General features: G+C 29.4%; 1 protein-coding gene across 3 annotated transcripts in view; it reads right to left on the minus strand.

The window, feature by feature from the left end:
• Positions 1 to 848: 848 nt before the first annotated feature.
• LOC107440493 (major facilitator superfamily domain-containing protein 6-A) overlaps positions 849 to 22,057 on the minus strand; it is a 28,492-nt gene continuing 7,283 nt past the window's right edge. Inside the window, exons 2-7 of one of the 3 annotated variants that reach the window (XM_016053436.3) lie at positions 10,721 to 10,845; positions 9,724 to 9,768; positions 6,527 to 6,626; positions 3,674 to 4,984; positions 1,837 to 2,001; positions 849 to 959 (exon numbers count right to left, since the gene is read on the minus strand). In XM_016053436.3, the coding sequence (XP_015908922.2) occupies positions 925 to 959; positions 1,837 to 2,001; positions 3,674 to 4,984; positions 6,527 to 6,626; positions 9,724 to 9,726 (1,614 nt within the window). In that variant the 5' untranslated portion in view covers positions 9,727 to 9,768; positions 10,721 to 10,845 and the 3' untranslated portion in view covers positions 849 to 924. The remainder of the gene's footprint in view (positions 960 to 1,836; positions 2,002 to 3,673; positions 4,985 to 6,526; positions 6,627 to 9,723; positions 9,769 to 10,720; positions 10,846 to 22,057) is intronic. The other 2 variants (XM_016053433.3, XM_016053435.3) reach the window with 2 other exon arrangements.

Below are 22,057 nucleotides of genomic sequence, written 5' to 3' on the forward strand. Positions count from 1 at the left end.
TTTTTTTGGCAAATTTATGCTAGGTTGTGACACTTTACCTTAACAAAAGTTACCTTAAAATGATTAATTATCCTTGTATTTTTGTACCCTCGATTTTTTATACTGTATAAACTTATAATCACTTACCAATTAATTGACTCCTTTTTACCATAAAAAAAACTTTTTTTTTAGTTTAAATATAGCTTTTATTTTAAAATTACAGAAATTAAATTACTATAAATAAAAAATTACTACTAATTGAAAAATTGCATAATTAAATAAAAAAAATAAGGGAACACTAATTGACTTATCTCCTCCACTACATCCTTTCGCCTGGCGAACATTGTTGGCTAGATGATCTTATCAGATAATGTTTGACTGCATCATTGAAGGAGAAAGGATGGTCACAAAGGTTGTTTTAAGCGCAGTTCACCGATCCTTCGCAAGGAGGATAAAATGTTTGACGCGCAGTCCACTAGGTTTTAGAAAGACATTACTGCAATTTGCTGTCATCGATTGTCATGAATGTCCACAATGTGTTGTTGCTAAATCGAGGCCGTCGAACAATTTTAAAAATAGGAACCATACCTGAGCAGTTTTCTCTCAGGCAGTGCTGTAAACTGTCTCATCTTGTAGCGTATGACCCTTTTACTGTACATAGGCGCTACTTTTATAACTATAGCCGTAACTGTTTACAAGTTAATTGGTTGGATACAGATTCCAGTGAGCACTTTGTACAATTGTAAAAGTATTTAAAATAGTTTCTACACTTTTATGAAAGAATTTTGAAACTTCTGGAATGAAAGTTCAATAGGTGTACTAATAGGATTTCTTTTAGCTTTTATGCCTGTCATAAAATAGTCTAGAAAATTTATTTACATTTTATTCAACTCTAGTATAAACATTTACATAATCAGGAATCTTATATCATTCCTCTGCTTCAATTTAACACTCGATTTTCTCATCATTTTCCTGATTACCTGAAAGTAAAAAAAAAATTATGTAGATTTCTAGATACTTTTCGCTCACTAGGTAATTTTGCACACAATGTGTGCGAAACATTTATATGGTCAATTAATTGAATTAATTTAATTAATTTTCAATTAGTTTTTAGGTTGGTGTAAAAATTTAAAACTCTAGTTCCAATTTCAAAATGTTAAGGGTACTACAAAATGTACGTGATACAATGTTGATTTGGGTGCTCAAATGGAAGTTTTATCTAGTAAGGAAAAACTGAATAAAATTAATTCATTTTCTACAAAATACATTGATAACCAAAAAAAAAAAAATTAAAATGGATTAAATTGAATGAAAATAAAGATTATTTATTAAACAAAAAATAAAACGATGCATTTATTAATTAAGACCTTCAATTAACATATTTTTCAGAGAGATAAATTTTTAAATTCTAATTAAAAAATTATTTTAATTGACTTATTAAATTTATTTTTTTTTAAAATTTCTGAGGACACTAAAAAGTATTTTGGTTTTATTCAGGTACAGATTGAAATCTATGCATTTCAAAAGTTTCTATCTATCTATCTATCTATCTATCTATCTATCTATCTATCTATCTATCNATTAATTTCAGGTATTATATATATATATATATATATATACGTACATATATATATACGCATATATATATATATATATATATATTACTTTATTTACTGACCATATTTATATATATTTGTTTGTTAAAAAGCCTTTAAGTATACTTCCCAAAAACCTAGAATGGATTGATCCCATACTATTTTCTCAAAGCTACAGTTCACAAATCAGCCAGACTCAAGACTCGAACGATTCCTCACCCTTAATGTGCATAAAACCAACAAATAAATATTAGTTAATTACTTTGTTCTAAAACTTGAAATTGACTGGCATAGCAATTTCTACAGTAAAGGTAAAGTGAGTAAAAAACAGCAACCACGAAGCACATTCCAGCAACAAATCGGTAAGCAGCAGGTCCACCAAAGTTGTTCATCACGAAGCGGGCAATCAAACTTCCTGATGTTTTACCTGAAATTGGATAGCAAATTATTGTGTTATTATTGTGTTAGCAAAATCAATTAATATTACTACTGAAACAATTAGTAAAAATTATATTGAGACAAATAATTATGCAACTAAAGCAATTAATAATGTTACTAAAGCAATAAATAATGCTTCTAAAACAATATGAAAAATTCATTATGGTATTTGCAATTCTGAGCTTTGTGATCAGAGAAATTATTTTAAAACTAAGATTATTTAAATAAATTCCCGTGCAAAGTGAGCTAGAATGACCATCTTTGAAATTTTAAAGTCCATGATAAAAATGAAATTAAAAAAAAAAAAAAAACTATGCGCATTAGGAGTTAAATATTGATATTTAAGAAAGGAAATGACAAAAACGCTATCGAGTTATGTTAATTGCTGGTGAGGAAGTGGGGTGAAAATCATCAAATAAGTCTGATTGCAAGATGAAACTTTCTCTGTTTCCTCCAGCAAATAAGTAGGGTTTGATGTTTTCAGTTTAGCCTTCCTCTGCTGTGACTCGTCTGATTTCGATAGAGTTTTTGTCTTTACCTGTCTTAAATATTACATTTTGATACACGCTATTTTATATTTCCCTTTCAATAAAGGTTTTAAAAGTTTATATTAAGGGTGATCACAGTGGAACACCTTTTTTTTCAATTGAAAAATTGCAACTGATATACTCAGAGCTCAAATTGCATTATAAATTGTCTACTTTTAGTTATTATGCGTGCTTGAAAATTCTGCGTATTTTAGTTCAACAAACAATTGCAATTAAGTTTTAAAATTGATACGCTGGGCCACCTAAATTATGAATCGCAAAGAGGCAATTGAGCTGCTGGGCAATTTACATAAAGTTGTAATGTAAATTGTTTTTTATTGTGCATTAGAAAAACCAAATATGCTGATAAAAAAGTATGGTCGAAGCTACCAAATTATAGAAAATTTACCATTACATTATTTCTGGCTCTATGGAAACATCAAAAAGCAAGGTAATTTTTACCAAATTGCTTTGGATATGATTTTAATAAAATTAACGATAAAATATAGTTTTATAATATGTGATAGAATTTCATAAACGTGATAAAACTTTGTAGTTTTATCATAATAACTTAAATAATGGCATAAGAGCCATTTATGCGGTTAAATTTGCTTTCCAGTTCTATAGTTTTTACTAAATGTGTGGTAATAAGAATTATAGTCTTGAAAACTAGAATTTCCGAGGCAAGATGATAAAACATAATAAATAAAAATAACAATAAGGGACATGAAACTCTGATCATTCAACTAACTTATTGGAACCATAATTCCCAAAATGAGTCTACTCTTAGAAAAAATACTTTCTCATTATAAGAAATTACGTAACAGAATCGAATTCCATAGCTGAAACCTCAAGTAATCTTAGCATACTTAATGTATACCTTTCGAATAATTAAGGTTATATTTTAGTATGAGAAAATCTGATTGCTAGAATAAAAGTTTCTCTGAAGCATACTTTTCTCCTTACACACGATTCTGCTATTTGTTCTCTTTTACAATGCAAAATTTTTTATTGGTAGACACCATTTTGTAATTCATTAGTGGAGTTAGTTTTGGAATTTTGTGCCTCTTGTTCCATTTGATATTGTATAATAGCGAAATAAATTTATCATACTTTTAGAAAAAAATAGCTTACTTAATTGGAAATGGATTGATCCCGCAGCAGAAATAACAGTTGCTGTCAGTCCTTCTGGGGCCATCTCGTGGCTCTTTAAAATCACTGCAACCCACAAGAGATGATAAGTCACAATATTTGCAGATTCTAATAACAGTGACATCCATGGATCTTTTAAAAATGAATATCCAATGCAGTATAAGACATAACCTAAAAGTCCTATAATAAAAAACTTTGTTGTCCCAATTGTTTTCATCCACCATTCTGATGTAAACAAAAATGGCAAACCATACAAAGCTCCAATGGCAGGAATTAGTCCGAGGAGAACACTTGGAGCTTGCATTTCTTCTAAGTACCAAAATATGAATTTATTTGTAAAGTTCCAAGAAGTGCCCAGGATTAGAACCACGAATGCAAAAACCAAAATATCGGGATTTTTCAACAGTATTGCTGCATTTTTCTTCATTTTCCTTCCAGGCGGTTTGACTTGAACATCTAATTTATAAACGACGAGAAAACAGAAACTGATCAATGATATAAATAAGTAAAAAGCAGTTGAGTAATTTTTTTCGCCACCTATCGGTGTCGTAATTTTTACTAAATAACCTGCTAGAACTGAAACTATAACATTTCCAACCATACAAAAAAGACGTTGCCTACCATAGTCCGCATTATGCATCGTCACCAAATGCATGGTAGTAACGTCACAAATCCTATAGGAATTTGAATACGCAGTCATCCACAAGATATAAAGAAGAATAGTTACTTTGCTCAATGTACTCCTTTGACTTTCATCGTAACACTTAGTGTCTGGTTCACTTGGGCAAACAGTAGAACAAAGAGTGCCATTTGATTCATTGCACTTGCACATTGTAAAGTTTTTCGATCTGCAAAGATTTTGGATTTCAATGGTTTCATTCATCACATGTTCAAATGACGTTGAACCCTTTTTAATTGTAGTTTGATCACTGTAGTTTTTTGAAGACTCATTTATGCATTGTTTGTAACACAAATTTTCTTCTAATTGTCCTACGTCACATTTCATGTTTGTGACGTTATTATTCGAAGAAGAATTGTACTCTGTTTGTACATTGCAATTAATATACTTTGGGCTTGGTATTAACATAATACCTATCATGGTTAATACTGTTATCGCTAAGTTTGCTGATAATACCGGCTTGGAGCGTCCTATTTTGTCTGCTATGATTCCTGACAGCAATGTTCCACCAATTTGTACGATTGGAGAAATCATGTAGGCCGTTGACAGTTCAGCAAGTGTCATACCATGATGTTTAAAATGGACTGTAAGGAATGCTGTTACGAAGGATCCCGCTGCAATAAAAATATTAAAAGAAGATAAATGAAAAACAATTGTCTCAAAAATAAAGCCCATATTTACATTAATTATTAATTATAGAAAAATGTATAAGAATTTAGTAATTCAATGTAAAATAAGAACTGCGATATAATTTGAAAGTTTTAAATTCTAATTTAAGTTGTAGTTTGCCGAGACATATAATTTTTATGGTAGTAAATTAAGTATTTAGAAGTAAAATATAATAAATTTATCGAAATCCATCTTAAAAATTCATCATACAATATGAAAACTCATTTATAATAAAGTTAAGTATGACTGTATACTGAAGCTGCAAATGAGGAATTGATATAAATATATAAGGTTTTAGAAATATATTTTGAAAATTTATTGGAAAAAATTTAAAAATTCATTTCTAAGAGCGTTAAATAAATCAGATCGGAAGTGAATTTTAGAGGAAATGATATAAGCTTATAGAAACCCATATTGAAAAATTCATAGTACAATTTGAAAACTCATTCATAACAAATATGAAAAAGGTAGCAAATAAATTGTGCAGATAAAGATTAAATAAAGCAAACTTATAGAAATATATATTTTAAAGCTACGTTAAAGTGTTTGAAAATAAATTCATAAGAGAATTCGCTAAACTTAAAGTTGATAGCAACTCGTATAAGGTGAGGAATTTGCATAAATAAAACTAACATTTAGAAATACATGCTAAAAATTAATAGAATTTCATAAGTTCAATTTGAAATGCCTCACATTTTTTAGAGTTTTAACTTAATAACGTTATATTTTTGAAAAAGATTAAAATATTCCAAAAATTAGAATGAAAGTTTTAAACCTTTTTGTTATTGATTGGGAAGCGTAATAGAAAAATCGATTCTAATACTATAAAAGGTGTCTTAAAATTTATAATAAGATTCAAATTTGTACCATTTATGATATAAAACCTTATCTACGAAAAGAAAACGATAGTGGGAGTTTTATCAGTTCATGGTTATAATAAATGAAGTTCTAGAAAAATAAAGAAATGAAGAATAGAGCTCTTTTATTTTTGAGCAAGGTTTTAAGCGCTGTTTAGCTATTCTTTAGTCTTGTAATTTCATGTTACATGAATTGGTCATGTAGGTTCAACAATTACAATTTAACGCCAAACTTTCTCATTTCTTCTTTTTTTAAAAGCCTACCATATATTCCAACATAAAGTAAAACCGACCACGCCTCAAAGGAGGAATCTGGACACAGTATAAACAAATTTCACCCACACATATGGAAAATACCTTAGTCATTAAATATTTTGCGTTTGTTTCAGCAAAACCACAAAATAGATAGATGCTATAGGCTTTTCCTTGCTATTTACTATCAATCAGTCTTATGAATCAGAGAAAAAGAACAACAATTTGTATTGAAAAGCCTGTGATTTTTATCAGAACTACTTCTGGCACGAATTTTAGGACATCCTGTAATAGTTGTAAGAGATAACGTTGAATGGTTTATTGTCTGAATTCTTATATTTCTTGTTATTTTCACTAAAGCAATGGGAAAAATCTTACCTCCATAGAAACAGAAGAGAAATATCTTTAATGGAATAAGTGGCCTGTTGATGGACATTTTGAACTTCTTGAAGATATTAACTGTAGATTTCCTCCCTTCCTGGGAAACAAAATTATATTCATATAAAAATATACAAATTAACTGTAAGAGTTTAATTTATTTAAGATTATTAACTGTATTGGAATTGTTTTCATATGTTGTTGTTGTTCATTTGCGTCGCACTAGAGCTGCACGATGGGCTATTGGCGACGGTCTGGGAAGCATCCCTGAGGATGATGCGAAGACATGCAATCTCAATTTTGATCCTATGCAGAGGGGATGGCACCCCCGCCCGCTTTTCATAAGATGAATATATTAAACAATTCAAAATTTTGTTGGTCTACTTTTATCTAACAAATAAAATATTTGACAAAAGATTTTACCACTTTTTTTAAATGTCATTTTCAAGCAACTAAAAATATTTTTTTATTTATAAATATATTTTTGCGTTAATTGGTAAAGTGTTTTCAGAAAAAAAATATTTTTTATTAAAATTTATGTACAACAGCATATTTTAAAACCATTTAAAAATATTTAAGTGTTTCATAGTAAGTATTAAAATTTATGTTTATAAAAAATTATTTAAAACTATTATTTTAAACTAGACTTTAAACATTGTAAATGTAATTTTTTAAAATTTTTCCATCTTTTTAAGTTCACGTTTTTTAATAATGAAGTGTCTATCAATCAAGTATTATCTTCCTAAACTAACAGAAAAACATTCTTCATACGGTTCCTGCAGTATCGGTAAGAAAGCTTGGGACATCCTTAACCTTTAAAACTCATTCGGTTCAAATTTTGTTTATAAACAAAAAAAAAAAATCTAGTTTATAGAAGATAAAAAACATAAATAACTCAACTCTTTAAAAAAGCATTTTTTTTGCAGGAAATGTTGTGTCGAAATATTTTTGGAATTGAAACTGATTTATTCATTTATCTTATTACCTAAATTAATTTTATTTTTAGGGCCTTTCTGTTTGGGGAAGACAGGTGTAAAAAATCACTCGAGCTTGACTTTACAAACTTGAACGTAATCGTTTATAATTAAGCGAATTTTTTGAAATCTGTGCTTATAACTAAGAATAAGTACTGTATGTAATGATCATATAAACGAACGCATAACGCGCACGAGAAAATAGCTCCCCAGTCTTGGCCTCTCTTCTTGATTCCATGATAACCTTTACTGTTACCCACATTTACATAAACAAATGCCTTTAATGGCTTTTTCGTATTATTTTCTGAAGTTATCAACAGATGGCCGCACAAATCATAGGTGGAAAAATAGCCTTCCATCAACATTTAAAAATTAATGAAGTTAGTGAAAAATATACTTTCCACGGCCTGATAAAAGATTAAAATGAAAAATTGTTTCTATGACTAATAAAACCATAAAAACACTGAATAAAGATGTTTCTTATTTAACGCTTTCCCTGTTCTAGGAGAAAATGGTAAAATAAAAACTTATTTAATCGTTATTTTACCATATTCTAACAAAATAGTCAAATAACCATAAATTAGATGGTATTCAAACTGTTATCTGTGAGAATAATTTTCACCTAATATAGTTAAGCAACCCGAATTTTATCGCACCAATTAGGCCCACCTAATGAAGCCACTTAGTTCTCCACAGCTGGGTACATGTTATATAGCCGAGGGAGATAATCTATCAATCTCATGACCGAGACAACGGGGGTTCGAATCCCATCGTTGGCACCGCAATATTTCTCTTTCGCTTTTACACATGAAGAGTTTTCAGTGTTCTGCATTTCCAAATTCACGTCCCTGTGCTATGAGAATACGCTACTTTCATTTAAGAATAGATAACAGCACCATAAAGCCGCTGAACTGTCTCCGACATCTATTTAAATTTCTTTTTCTTAACGGTTTTGAAACTACGGTTGTTGTAAGAAATTTAAAAACCGTATAGTTTTGCATTCAAGTTTTTCTTTAACCTTACTAGTTATAAACGGATTAAAAACCGTGAAGGTAAAAAGAGATCATTACCGTAAACTTTACGGTTAATTAAATAGACAGACTGCTGTTTGTTATATTACTATAATTTAAAAATGAATATTCTACCAATGCAAAGTAAATAAGTTTCAAAATCATTTTTTCAATAAATAGTTTTCGCAGTGATAAGCATGAAAACCATCGTCATTAGCAAATCTGGATTGTAAATATTTATATTTGTTAAACCATAGAACACATAATACGAAAATTGATACACGGAACGAAAGAAAAATATAATATGATTTTTAGCTACAAAAATGTTCTATTGTGTGATTATTTTGTTGGAGGACGCGCATTTATTTAATCAAATTCTCTCCACAGATTTTGTTGTTTCATTTTGTCAATGGTTTCTAATGCTGCACAAAAATGTTCTTGCAGTGTTTATGGCATCGATAATTCATGAAAAGCGTCTTGTGAGTGTGGATGACAAATCACACGGCCACCAAAATCCCCAGACCTTACACAATGTTACTTCTTTTTAAGGAGTTAATTTAAATACACTGCTATGGACTACAAACGACAAAAATATATTGTATAAACTCAAAGAACGCATTTGTGCAGCAATAAGAACTATTGATAGTCTTAAAATGCCAAATGTGTGGAATTAATTTGATTATAGGTCAAATGTTTCTTATGTAACAAAAAAGCCACACATCAAGCATTTGTAACAGAAAAAACTTGGCATATTTTTAAGTAATTCCATGCTTTATTTTTTGTAATATGTGTAATATTTTTTAAACTATAAATACTTAAAATCCAATCATTTATGCTAACCCTGTATTATTGACAATTATGATAATTTACATTATTTTATATTTTATATTTACATCATTATAATGGTTTTGAAACTATAAATACTTAAAATCCAATCATTTATGCTACCCCTGTATTATTACCAATTATGAAAATTTACATAATTTTATATTACATCATTTTGCATTCATTTGAAATAGGAATATTTTATAAAAATTCGAAATCGGCTCATTAGATAAAAATTTCATATCTCATTTCATTTATCGGAATAGGTTGCATTTTTTTTCGCGAAATGTTGAATATACTATGAGAAGAATGATTTTGTTAAATGCACAAAAAACGCCTTGTAAGCATTGTTATGATCATTGAATATACTAAAACAGGAAAAAAATACCATTTGCGGCTTAATGAAGTCACATTTTTAGACTTAGACGTGCATCTGAAAAAGAATTATACCCATTTATTTAATTTCGAACTATGGTAAAAAATTTCATATGTATTTAAATTTATTATATTTAAAATGCAAATTAGTATAATTCATATACTAAATAAATATTTATTAAGTACACTTTCGGCAGCTGAAAGCGATTGCTTTATTATTAATGCTATATGTTTGTATAAATGCTATTGTTTTATTATTAATGCATCAATCTTTAAAATGATTGATTTCTCAAACATTATTGTAAAGATATCTTCAGAAATAAGAATAACAACTATATTTTTAGTAAAATAACTTATAGAAGTAGAAAAACATGGAAGGTGAGCTGTCAAATTGCTTGGCAAATAAATATAACTAAATAATTGACACAAAATTTGACTCGAATATTTTTAAAAATGAAGCTCATATAAAAGTTTTGTAATAAATTAACAAAATTCTTAAATGATGAGAAAAAGAAGTTTTTAATTTGTATTGATAGAGTAAATTTGATTTATTTATTGGCTAAATTAATTTGATTTATTGATTGTTTAAATAAGTTGTTTCCCTTTAATATTCACACAAAAGTTTGATATTTTTTAAAATAAAATACATTAGTTTTGGTGAAATATATTCTTTTTCTTAATACTTTTTAAAACACAAGTTCAATTTATTTATGCTAAAACGCATTGTTTCTCTTCATATTTTTTACATTAACATTATAGTTGAAATTTTTTTTAATAAAATGCATTGTTTCTCTTCATATTTTTTACATTAACATTATAATTGAAATTTCTTTTAATAAAATGCATTGTTTCTCTTAATATTTTTTACTTAAAAAATTATCATTTTTAGCACGGAAAAAATTTTTTTTTTAATAAAATGCGTTGTTTTCTTTAATATTTTACAGAGTTATTGAAAATATTATACAGATATTTCAGATCTGAAAAGAATGAAAATTTTAATGATGACTTACTTTTTTGAGTGCACACTCGCTGATAGCTATAGCCTCCATTATTGCTTGATTTATTTATGTTTTAACATATTAGTAATGCAAAGAATACAGATTCACCATATTGGAACCATTTTACTTGTAGTTTCCTAGAGAGAAAGAAGATTTCTCTTATCGGCTGGTTCTTATATAAACTCTGATTTTATACAAGATAATAAAAATGCCAAAGCGTGTTTTAATGTTTTCCATTTGTTCTTAATTATAATGGTGACGAAAAGTAACTTCGGCGGATTGTGATAACAGACATATAGAATTGTATATATGAAACTTATTATTGATAGTAATTACGGTACTTTATTTTATTAATTATTCGCAAGCTCGTAATTTGATAATAATGTACATGCATGTTATAGCTGTTGTAGAATGAAAACAAATTATTTATTGTTTAGTTATATCTATGAGTTTAGCTCAAAAAACGCGAGTGGACAACTTTAGATTTATTTTTAGGAAAAATTACTATTTTGTGCAATTGTTCTTTTGTACAATTGTTATTTTGTACAATCTTATTTGTCTAAAAGAAAAAAAACCCTCGGAATACTAAGGTTCCGGGTCAATTTGACTACAATTGAAAATTATGTAACTATTTTTTTATTTTTAAGAAACGTATGTTAAAATTGTTTACAAGGAACTCCATGAAAAGTCTTTTTCACAATTTTGTCAACTTAATAAGTGATGTAAAGCTTGTTTAATTTTCTTGTTTAAATTAATATTGAGAATGAAAGACTTCAAGAGTAATAAAGCAGATGTGTTCCGAGTCTTAGATCTAAAAAGGACATCAGATTTTCTCAGAAGCTCAAAAAACGCTAGAAGTTTACGTGTATTTTATATACTATTTCGTTGACTGATTGCCAGAGAAGATGAACAGCAGAACTGTAAACATGACGAGGATGACGCATTATTCTTATCAAAAAGTTGTTGTAAGTTTATAAAAATGCAGCATTAAACAAGACTGTTAGAAAACATAATTTTAAAATTTTTATTTTTATTATTTTCCTTCTTTTCCGCTGATTTATTTTTCTGAGATGAAGAAAAGAAATTCAACTTATCGGAAGAAACAGAACTGGAAACAGGACGACTCATTATTCTTATTAAAAAGTTAATGAAAGCTTGCAAAAAGGCAGCATAAAACAAAAATGCAAGTGAAAATATTTTTAAAAAGTTTTTTTTTTCATTTTTTATTACTTACTTCCTTCTTCACCGATTTATTTTTCGAACATGAAGGAACAACTTATCTAAAGAAACAGAACGGGCAACATGACGATGTAATATTCTTATTAAAAAGCTATTGTAAATTTGCAAAAATGCAGCATAAAGCGTGACTGTTAGAAAACATAATTTTGAAATGCTTCTTTTTTAATTATTTTCTTCCTTTTCCGGTGATTTATTTTTCTGAGATTTATTTTTCTGAGATGAAGGAAAGAAATTCAATTTATCGAAAGAAACAAAACTGGAAACATGACGACGTATTATTCCTATTAAAATGTTAATGAAAATTTGTAAAAATGAAGCATGAAACGAGACTGTCAGAAAAAATATCTTTAAAATTTTTCTTTTTATTATTTTCTTCCTTTTCCGGTGATTTTCGTAAGATGAAGGAAAGAAATTTAACTTACCGAAAAAAAGATTAATCATAGATCGACACTGAAAATAATGCTACTGATCGCGGCCAACTCACAATAACCAAATTTTATTGTATTCAAGCGATTTTCTCTATAAATCTTCATTTTTGTATCTAACTCAATTCCTTTGATTTTAATTACTATTAAGTGTATTTCAATTTTTAAGACCAAATTTCTGCTGAATAAAGATTGAATTTCTGTTTCAAAAGCGTAACTATAAACAAATTAACTCGTGTTTTCAGACAGTTTTTTTGGCGCCACACTGCGTTGATTTTATCTATGTAATCCTTACATAACTGATTTTAGATAATTTATTATTAAAGAATGAATAAAACACTAATCGTGAAACTCGTTTTTCGTTAAACAGAGCTGTAAAAGCTAGCAAACATCATTACATCGTAAAATTGAAAAAAAAAATGTCTACAGTTTTAATTTATAACAATGACAAGGAGAAAAATTAACTTTTTAAACAACTTACTGAGCGAATTAATCGAAACTTTTGAAAGATTTTTACGATTGGAGAAAGATTTTTAGCATTTAGAATTGTCTTATTCACCCGCTTTTCAAACTTAATGATCCTAAAACAAACTGTTCTTGAGTTGGATACACGCGCACTCACTCAAGTGATGTTTGCTAGCTTACAGACCTATTGAATCAGAAACGAGTTTCATTGAGAGTCTATTACATATTCTTCAGTAATTATTTATTTTTGATTCATCATGTCAAGAAAACTCTAACAAAATGAACGTAGGGTACCGTCACCAAATTATGTGTTAGAACTATTTAAAATTATGTGTTTACTTTGTTTAAAATTACGCTTTAAAAATGTGTATCAATGAACCTAAATAACAACAAAAAATGTTAATTAAAGTGAAAAAAATATGTTATTTACAAAAGTGTAAACTTACCATGAATTATGAATATGGTAATTCTTGAATATCAAGGTTAACTATCATGATCAGTCATGATTATATTAAACTAAACTCAGCGGCGCGGCAGCCCATACTGGCCAAGGCCTACTGTGCCCATCTCAGTTTTCTTGACCTTGGGCTCTGGGGTGCAGGAGCAGATGTNTGAGTAGTCTTTGTCGATAGATCTCTATTTTAGTATTTTGTCGAAAGCGCTTTTTTTCACGAATTTATATATTACGAATTTATTTGATGATTTTTGATTTATATCACGAATTTATTTGTTTTATTATTGTTATTAGTTATTTATTGAAAAATGAGTCTGAGTCGCGCTGTTACGCTATAAGATTTTATACTATAGCACATTTCTAATAGGTTTAACGAATTACATGTCATTTATTTGAATTCAAATTTATTCTAATGACTAAGTATTTACTAAAAAGATGTAATTTTGTATTTAAAAAAAATTGTTACATGAATTTGAATGATTGTTTTGAATTCTTAGAATTTTGTACATTTGCAATGTACCTAAATTAGTAGTGAGCGAAGCGAGCTTGGTTTGCGAGGCAAACCGTATAAGATTGCGTAGCAATTTGCGGGGGTGGGCGAGCGTTAGCGAGCAGGGGGCGCAGGCCACTAGTAGTATATATTCTTCAGTAGTTATTTATTTTTGATTCATCATGTCAAGAAAACTCTAACAAAATGAACGTAGGGTACCGTCACCAAATCAGAACTATTTAAAATTATGTGTTTACTTTGTTTAAAATTACACTTCAAAAATGTGTATCAATGAACCTAAATAACAGCAAAAAATGTTAATTAAAGTGAAAAAAAAATGTTATTTGCAAAAGTGTAAACTTACCATGAACTATGAATATGGTAAATCTTGAATATCAAGGTTAACTATCATGATCTGTCTTGATTATATTGGCCGCTATCAATTAGCATTATTATCGGTGCTAAATAGTTAATATTTATTTTAATAAGTTGAACTTAAAAAAACGTGTTTTGCTTAGTCTAATGACATTAAGTCATTGGGTAGGGCAACAAATAATAATAAAAAAAATTGGAATTATTTTAAATATTTTTAAATGTGTCCAGTATATGGGTTTCGGTTTCTTGCATGATTGCGTAGCGTTACTTAATATCTATTTATTAATATTTGTTTTTTAATCCAAATGAAAAATGGGTATTTTATAAATAAAAATATACATGCACAAAACATATGTTGATCAATTTATTTAAACCTACTGTATAAATATGTTAAAACATAAAAACTAAAGCGAGGATTTTTTAAAATAAGTTTATTTTAAAAAGTCTGTTTAATATCGTCCAGCAAGGTTTTAAAAACATAGATTTAATTCTATTGGATAAACTGAATAATATTAATTTGCTGTTTTATTTCATGATATAAATTATATACAAAAGTTTGGATTTAATAGTCGCGTTAAAAACGTATTCAAACGGAAGAGTTATTTAAAATTATTTAACACCTTAAAGAAACTGCGAGATAATCAACATTTAAAATTGTATGTTATTTAATCCTATTAAATGCACTAAAAATAGATTATTAATAAAAATATGTGATCAAGTTTCTTTTCATTATTTGGTTACAAAAACACCTCTAGATTAATCATTGATAAAACCTTAAAAAAAGTTGTAGAAAATTTTATGAACAAAACATAGCCTCCAGCTAAAAGAACTTAAGATTTAATTAAATAATTTTCCCTCTTTCTTTTTTGAAGTATGATTTGACTTAAAAATGTTTTTTCTACCTTTGAGTTAGAAAAAAGACATTAATTGCAGCTTTGTTCGTAGTTTATTCTACATATACTTTATAGGAATGATTAAAATATTGTGTCATCGTCATTCACAAGTTCTTTTAATGACGTTTCTTTCAACTTTCAAAACTAATGTAAATTAAAACATAAGAAAAAAAAACCATTTTAATCATTAGTAAAATTACCAATGTCAACTTTTTTAGATTTTTATATTTATAAAAAAAAACTGTTTTCATGACTTAATTTGAAAAAAGAAATAATTGTGTTTTTTATATAAAAATGCCATTTTCAATTATTTTTTTTGTCACGCGTCATTTTTTTTAATGAAGTGCGTTAGTTTTACTGTCTTACTAAACACAAATAATACAGATAAAATATTTGAATTTTCGTCACTTGAAATAAGGACTCTACCATACCACACTTGTAACAAAGTACTTAAGTAATAAATAGTTACAGGTGAGTACTTTAATTTTTTTAAAAATTTGCACTTAGAATATTTAACTTGCTTGTGAACTTTAGTTTTCCTTATTTTTATTTACGCTATTCAAATTATGTAATTTAAGATAGTTTATACAGACTAGAAAGCTCCATCCTTGCTTGCTAAGATCATTAACCCCCATAAATGATTTTTGTCCATGAGTGTTTCTTTTTTAAACTTAAAACTCGATATTGTCCCTAAAAACGAAGAACATCAGATAATAAAATACATAATTATTCTAATTTTACCTTGGGATATTTTGTTAATAGGCTTATCGTAACAAAATAAACGATTACCTGGATTTGAAAAGCAATAAACTGTACTTGAAAAAAATATTAAACTTAAGAAAATATGACGTGTGCTTCAATAAGAAGAAATAAATGATAAATTATTAAACTCGCTAATAATAACCTTTTGTTATAATAGCAATTAAAATTTGAAACGATTTTAATCTTTCTCAAATTTAGTTCATTATTTTTTGAAAAGTAGATTAAAAATAAATTAAGAATTACATCTGACAATATTTAATCTTCTCTCTTTTTTAACTTTCGACATCCACTAAAATACCAGCTTATAATAGAAGATCTGGAGAGAGATAAATAATATATTATCTACATTGAGGAATAAATAGTCATTAAGCAAAAAATGATGAAAACTGGCAACAAAAAAAAATTCCTTAAAATTCCAAAAACTTTTGAACGAATTAGAAATTAAAAAAAAAAAAAATAAAAACTCGTGTTATGTCAAATAAAGATTGTCCTTTCAGCGTGTCAAATTTTGATTCTATAGTTGCAATTCTGAGAGTTGTAAAAAACCTTCATGATATTTTTTACTGAAAATCTAGCATTTAATAACGCTTAAGCTAATTATAAAATGTTAGTTTTTTTATTCCGTCATTTCCTGTAAAATTTGTTTACATTTTTCTTAATTTCAATTTTCTAAGTCTTATAGTTTTTCTACAGTAAAACAAAATGTAACGTAAAGTTGAACATTCAAAACAGTGGCAGCGGCTTCACTTAGAGTGTTTTAATATTTCTTTTTTCTAATGGTGGGCACTTGGGATGTATTGTCCCATTGGCCAGGAGTGCCAGAACTGCTTCTCTCTTCCTGTTACCCAGAGGGCACCTGTAGCGAAGCCACGGCGGTGGAGCAGCGTCGCCCACGTCACACAACCACAAACCCGTTTATAGAGCGGGTCACATTCACACAATCACATATAGGAGAAAGAACGTAGAACACAGAGATAAAGAAACATCCATGTCCTGAGCGGGATTCGAATCCACAACCATCGACTCCGCAGTCAGGTACACTAACCACTCGGCCACCTGGTCAGAAAGAAGCCAGAGAGATAAAAGAGAGAGATTGTTGGAAATTGTTGTTTTTATTTGGATTTTTACGGTATTAATTTAAATGCGTCACACGATTGTCCTTTACTAATTACCCATTAATAAAGCGTGGAAAAAATATAGAAGTAAGTTGCTGTTGTTGTTGTCGTGTCTATGCATACAGTGCTAGTCTTGATAACAAGGTTTGCAAGTTCTGGAGCCCGATGGTCATGGAGAATTTCGATGGGGGGGGGGGTGCTCCAAGTTGAAAGAGGGAGCCGATAATGGCCTGGCAGTCAAAAACATGGTCTGGAGTTAGTTGCGAATGAGGACAGTACTTGCAGATGGGATAGGATTTCGTATTGGTGCTTGAGATCTTCATGCCGTTGAAATGTCTAGTGCGTAGCCTATCTATTGTAGGAGGATTGTTGCCTTGCTAAAAAGCTGGTTGTATATCCTTCGCCTGGCGACAAGAAGTAAGTAAATATATTTAATAACTGGAAATATTTTCAATTCGTTTTCAGAGCTTAAAAAAATGAACCAAACATGTATTACGATGTTTGTATCAGTAATCCATTGATAATGACTGTGATATGATTAATTCGCTCCACCAGGAAGGAATAATACCTTGTTCTTTATGTAACCTTACAAAAAGAAATCGCCAGATGTTTGGGGCTAAATTAAGACTTCAGACTAACAAATGGGAAAGTGGTACACTAGTCATTCAATCAATCGGCGAGGGAGATAATCATCAAGGTATTCTCGTACATAGGCCGACTAGTGTGGTACTGTTCCATCTATTTGAAGAATGAAATTGTTAACATTGTCCTACAACTGTTGTATCAACGAAGAGTTTACAGATGTAAAAATGTGGTTTGCACTGACAGTTTGCTCTTGAAAAAAGAAATGGCCGAAAACTTTCTTCCTGCACATTACGTGGAGCACTGATGTGGAATGTTTCGCCATCAGTGAAAATTAAGCGGATTTGATCATTATCGATGGATTTAATTTAAATACCTGTTCCATCTATTTGAAGAATGAAATTGTTAACATTGTCCTGCAACTGTGGTATCAATGAAGAGTTAACAGATGTAAAAATATGGTTTGCCATGACAGTTTGCTCTTGAAAAAGGAAATGGCCGAGAACTTTCTTCCTGCACATTACACAGAACACTGATGTGGAATGTTTCGCCATCAGTGAAAATTAAACGGATTTGCCACGCGTTTGAAATAGCTAGAGGGCAATTGCTTCGATTAAAATTTGAAATAGTTCAATACAATTCTGTTGCATTGCTTTTGATTTTTAGTTCATTGAAACCATAGGTCGCACTTAGCGCTCTACAAATAGTGAAACTACTGTACTTGCTAATTTTTTGTAGTTTGCAGTATAGTGTGCTACTTTTTTTTTAAAGTAGTGTAATGAGTAAAGCGATACAAATAATAAAATTAGTAGTTTGTAACGTATTTGTTTTGGTACTACTCTTTTCGTTAGTTTAGTAAAGAAACAGGGCTCTAACTCAACTAATTTTTCGTATTTGATGGGTACAAATATTCCTGGATCTACCAATGAACGCAATTTAAAATGCCCCTGTGAGAGTAAGTTAACAAAATTTGTGTGCTTAGAGTCACTTCCAACTATTATTTAAGCTAGCTACTACAAATAAAAGATATTTTATCATTACTCAGATATTTTCACATGCGAATGTACATTTCTGAGACATTGCTGTTACTTCAAAGGAAGGAAACATATTTTCGATGTACTTAATTTCTTAGAGGAAATAAAGGAGCAATAAGCGCTTAATGAAATTGAGATTATTTGATAATTTCATAACACTTCTTAAATTAAACGTTTGCTGTCGAGAAGGGCATGCAAAGTTGAAGATTAAATGAACAAATTTAAAATGTCTTAGAATAACAAACTGGCTCATTTAAGCACGAATATATATTTCTAAATACATCTGCAAGTTCAATATAGGCCTATTTTCATTCAATACTTTTTTGAATATAATGTGCAAATTAAATTCTTCAGCTGTGTAAATTATACAAGTGTAAATAATTTACTCCAGCAAAATTCGGTTCTGTAAAGTTGTGAAGTACTCACTACGTTTCGTTTAATAAATATACGCTACGCTATATAATAGTTTACGCTACGTTTAATAAATATTTATTATTTTTTATTATTTTATGTAATAATTGCTGAAAAATGTTGAATTGCAAATTATGCAAATTTTTATACCATTTTAAAGAATATAATTTTACTTGGCAAAATACAAAATAGTTTCTGAGAATTTTAAATGTCTGACTTTTTTAACATTTGATCTCCAAGGAACTATTCAACCAATTTTTCTCAAATTTTGTATTTTGTCATCCAAAATTGTATTTGGAATGAGGAAAAAAATTAACATATTAATGTGAAAAATTACCATACAATTTAAAATTTTTTCCGATTATTATTAAACAAAATAATAAATACTTTCTAAAAGTTATTTTTTCCATAGGATTATCTATGAAAATTTTTTTTAATAAACATTTTTCATTGCTTAAAAAAATCTCGAGCTATAGTGAAATACGTAAAACGTAAAATTAACATTAACAAACTCTGGTCTGCTCTCTTGATCAAAGTTTTAGGACCCTATTTCCCAGATTGCGATCATTTTGTGGGTTAATAATGCGAATCCGTGCATTTTGAGGTTGTTTTTTTGAACTGAAAATATCCTCTGCACTAATTAATTAGCATATTTGAGCCCCCCCTCTTTGAGCCATTCAGATTGAGTCCTATAAAGTAAAGGTCAAAAGATCAAAAGTAATTAAGGTTGTTTAAATGAGGTAATTACCTATTTTTTTGGAGCACTGTACATCATTTATTTGCAATAGACAATATTTTAACTTCAAAACTTAGAAACAAAAACAATGAGACAATTTCAATTAATTTTTTTTATTTCAATAGCTTATTATATAATGAAAATTTTAATTTTTAATGCGGAATTAGTATTAAAGTTTTCAATAATTTATTTAAATTCTTGAGATTTTACGCTATAACCCGTTTCTAATGGGCTTAACTTAGTTTAGCGAGTGAAGCGAGCATGGTTTATTCAAAGCAAATCATATATGATTGCATAGTAATCTTCGGGGATCGTGGAGCGTCAGCAAACAGTGGATTTCAGCTCACTAGTACTTATTTTTTTTGACAATGTAACTAAAAAACAAAATTCCAAATTTCAGAGAACTAGGTGAAATAGTTACCGAAAAAGTACAATCTTACAAATAAGAATTTTCAATTTAATTTATTCAGAAGCCTTTTAATAAAAATAATGAAGAAAAAAATAATGAAATTATTTTTTTTCATTAAAGGGAAAAAAACATTGTTTTCCAATTTAGATCTTAAAATAATACAATATTTCAAAACCAAAAATAATAATAAAAAAAATATATGAATACTTTTATCTTTCAGATGTGAACTTTTAAATAATTTGAAATTCGCTACGTAATTTAGATGTATTACTGATAATAGTGTATTATGGTCGTAATTTTAACTTTCCTTATTAATAATATTTTAATTATTTAGGACCTGAAATTCCCCAGAACAGAAAGTAGTATTGTCACGTAGAAAGAAGCAGAATCCAGACTACTAATGAGCCTGATTTATTGAACACGCCCGACATATGTGGAACAGAATAACTGCGCTTCTTTTATTGAAACGCATGAACTTATATACAATTAAATAAGGAACAGGAAATGATGTAATAGAAGCTTCTAGACACTTCTAGAAAACATTCAAATAATTAATAAAATCTCCAAAAGCATATATACATTTACATTTTCTTCCATCTGGGAGGATGAACTCCGAATCAGGGTGACGACTGTCACCGCTCGGCTACTCGGACACAGGTCACAACATCCTCCTTAGAAAAAAAAATCTGACCTTAATGTTTCATTTTATCTGACTTCTAGAACGGGATGTGGTGGTAGGACCTTGATATGCTATCTTACTCTGGTTTTGTTTGGTGTTAAAGGTAAATTTTCGTTTTCAAATGGTTCTAATTGTTATGATGGATCATAGTATGGTTTCATGATCACTACGTTCACGGTGTCCGTAGTTTTACGCTAAACGGGAAATGCAACGTCTTCAACCTCATAGGTAACCTCAGAAACTGCCTGTTTTATACTATCGAGCAGGTCTAAAAATCCAAACAAGTTCTCCTAGTGTAAAAGAGACCGGTCGGTGATTTGCATTGCGTCTTATCTTGTGTATAGAGTGTACGCAGATGAGCAAGTTGATTCGCTTCTTTGACTTTACAAAAAAGGTGAGGGACATAATTACTCCTAAACCCAAAGTGATTAGGTAACATAGTGTCTACAGTTGTTTCAGCTTTATAATCACGGCGAAGATAAAATAGCGAGAGACCAATAGTTTCTGGTTTGGCGGTAATATAGGCGAAGAGGACGTAAGGTAAAATAGTATCCCAGTCTTTTTGATTAACGTCTACATACATCAATAACATATCAGCCAACGGCTTCTTAGCGTAGGGATACAGCTTTCGCCTTCGAATGAGGTGAACTTGGTTAGAAACCCAGCGATGGTTGGTCGATACAAATTCCGCACCCGGAGCCGCGATGGCTCAGGGGATTGAGCATTTGCCTTCCAATGAGGCATACCGAGTTCGAATCCCAATCGATACGAATTCCGCATCCGGCTTGCACTGGTAACAGTGCTGACGTGAAATATCCCCAGTGGTAGACGGATCTTGAGTTAGAGTCTCTTTGCTGTCAGGCTAACCGTGAAAGGTTTTCATAGTTTTTCTCTCCATGCAACGAAAATGTGGGTTAGTTTAATTAAAAAAGTTCTCCGCATCTACAGAGTTCAACATTAGTAGTCGTAAATCCAAAAACTCGGTTGGCTGTTCAATGAAGGTTATAAAATAAATTATTTCTGTTAGACCATTTGTCTGAGGAAGGTAGGCTGTGGTAGTTCGATGTCTAGCATTAAAGTTTCAAAAAATCTCCTTCACTTTCGAAAGGAATGCAGCTCCACTGTATGAGATTTGGACTCTCAGAGATAGCTACTTTAACAGAATATCTTCCAGAAGCAATTTTGCTATCTCTGAAGCTTCAGCAATGTGGAGAGCTTTTGTTGTTGATAGTCTGGGGATTCATGTGCATAACTATATATATATATATATGTGTCTACAG

The sequence above is a fragment of the Parasteatoda tepidariorum genome, chromosome 2, assembly GCF_043381705.1.
Source record: "Parasteatoda tepidariorum isolate YZ-2023 chromosome 2, CAS_Ptep_4.0, whole genome shotgun sequence".
In the NCBI taxonomy this organism is placed as follows: Eukaryota; Metazoa; Arthropoda; class Arachnida; order Araneae; family Theridiidae; genus Parasteatoda; species Parasteatoda tepidariorum.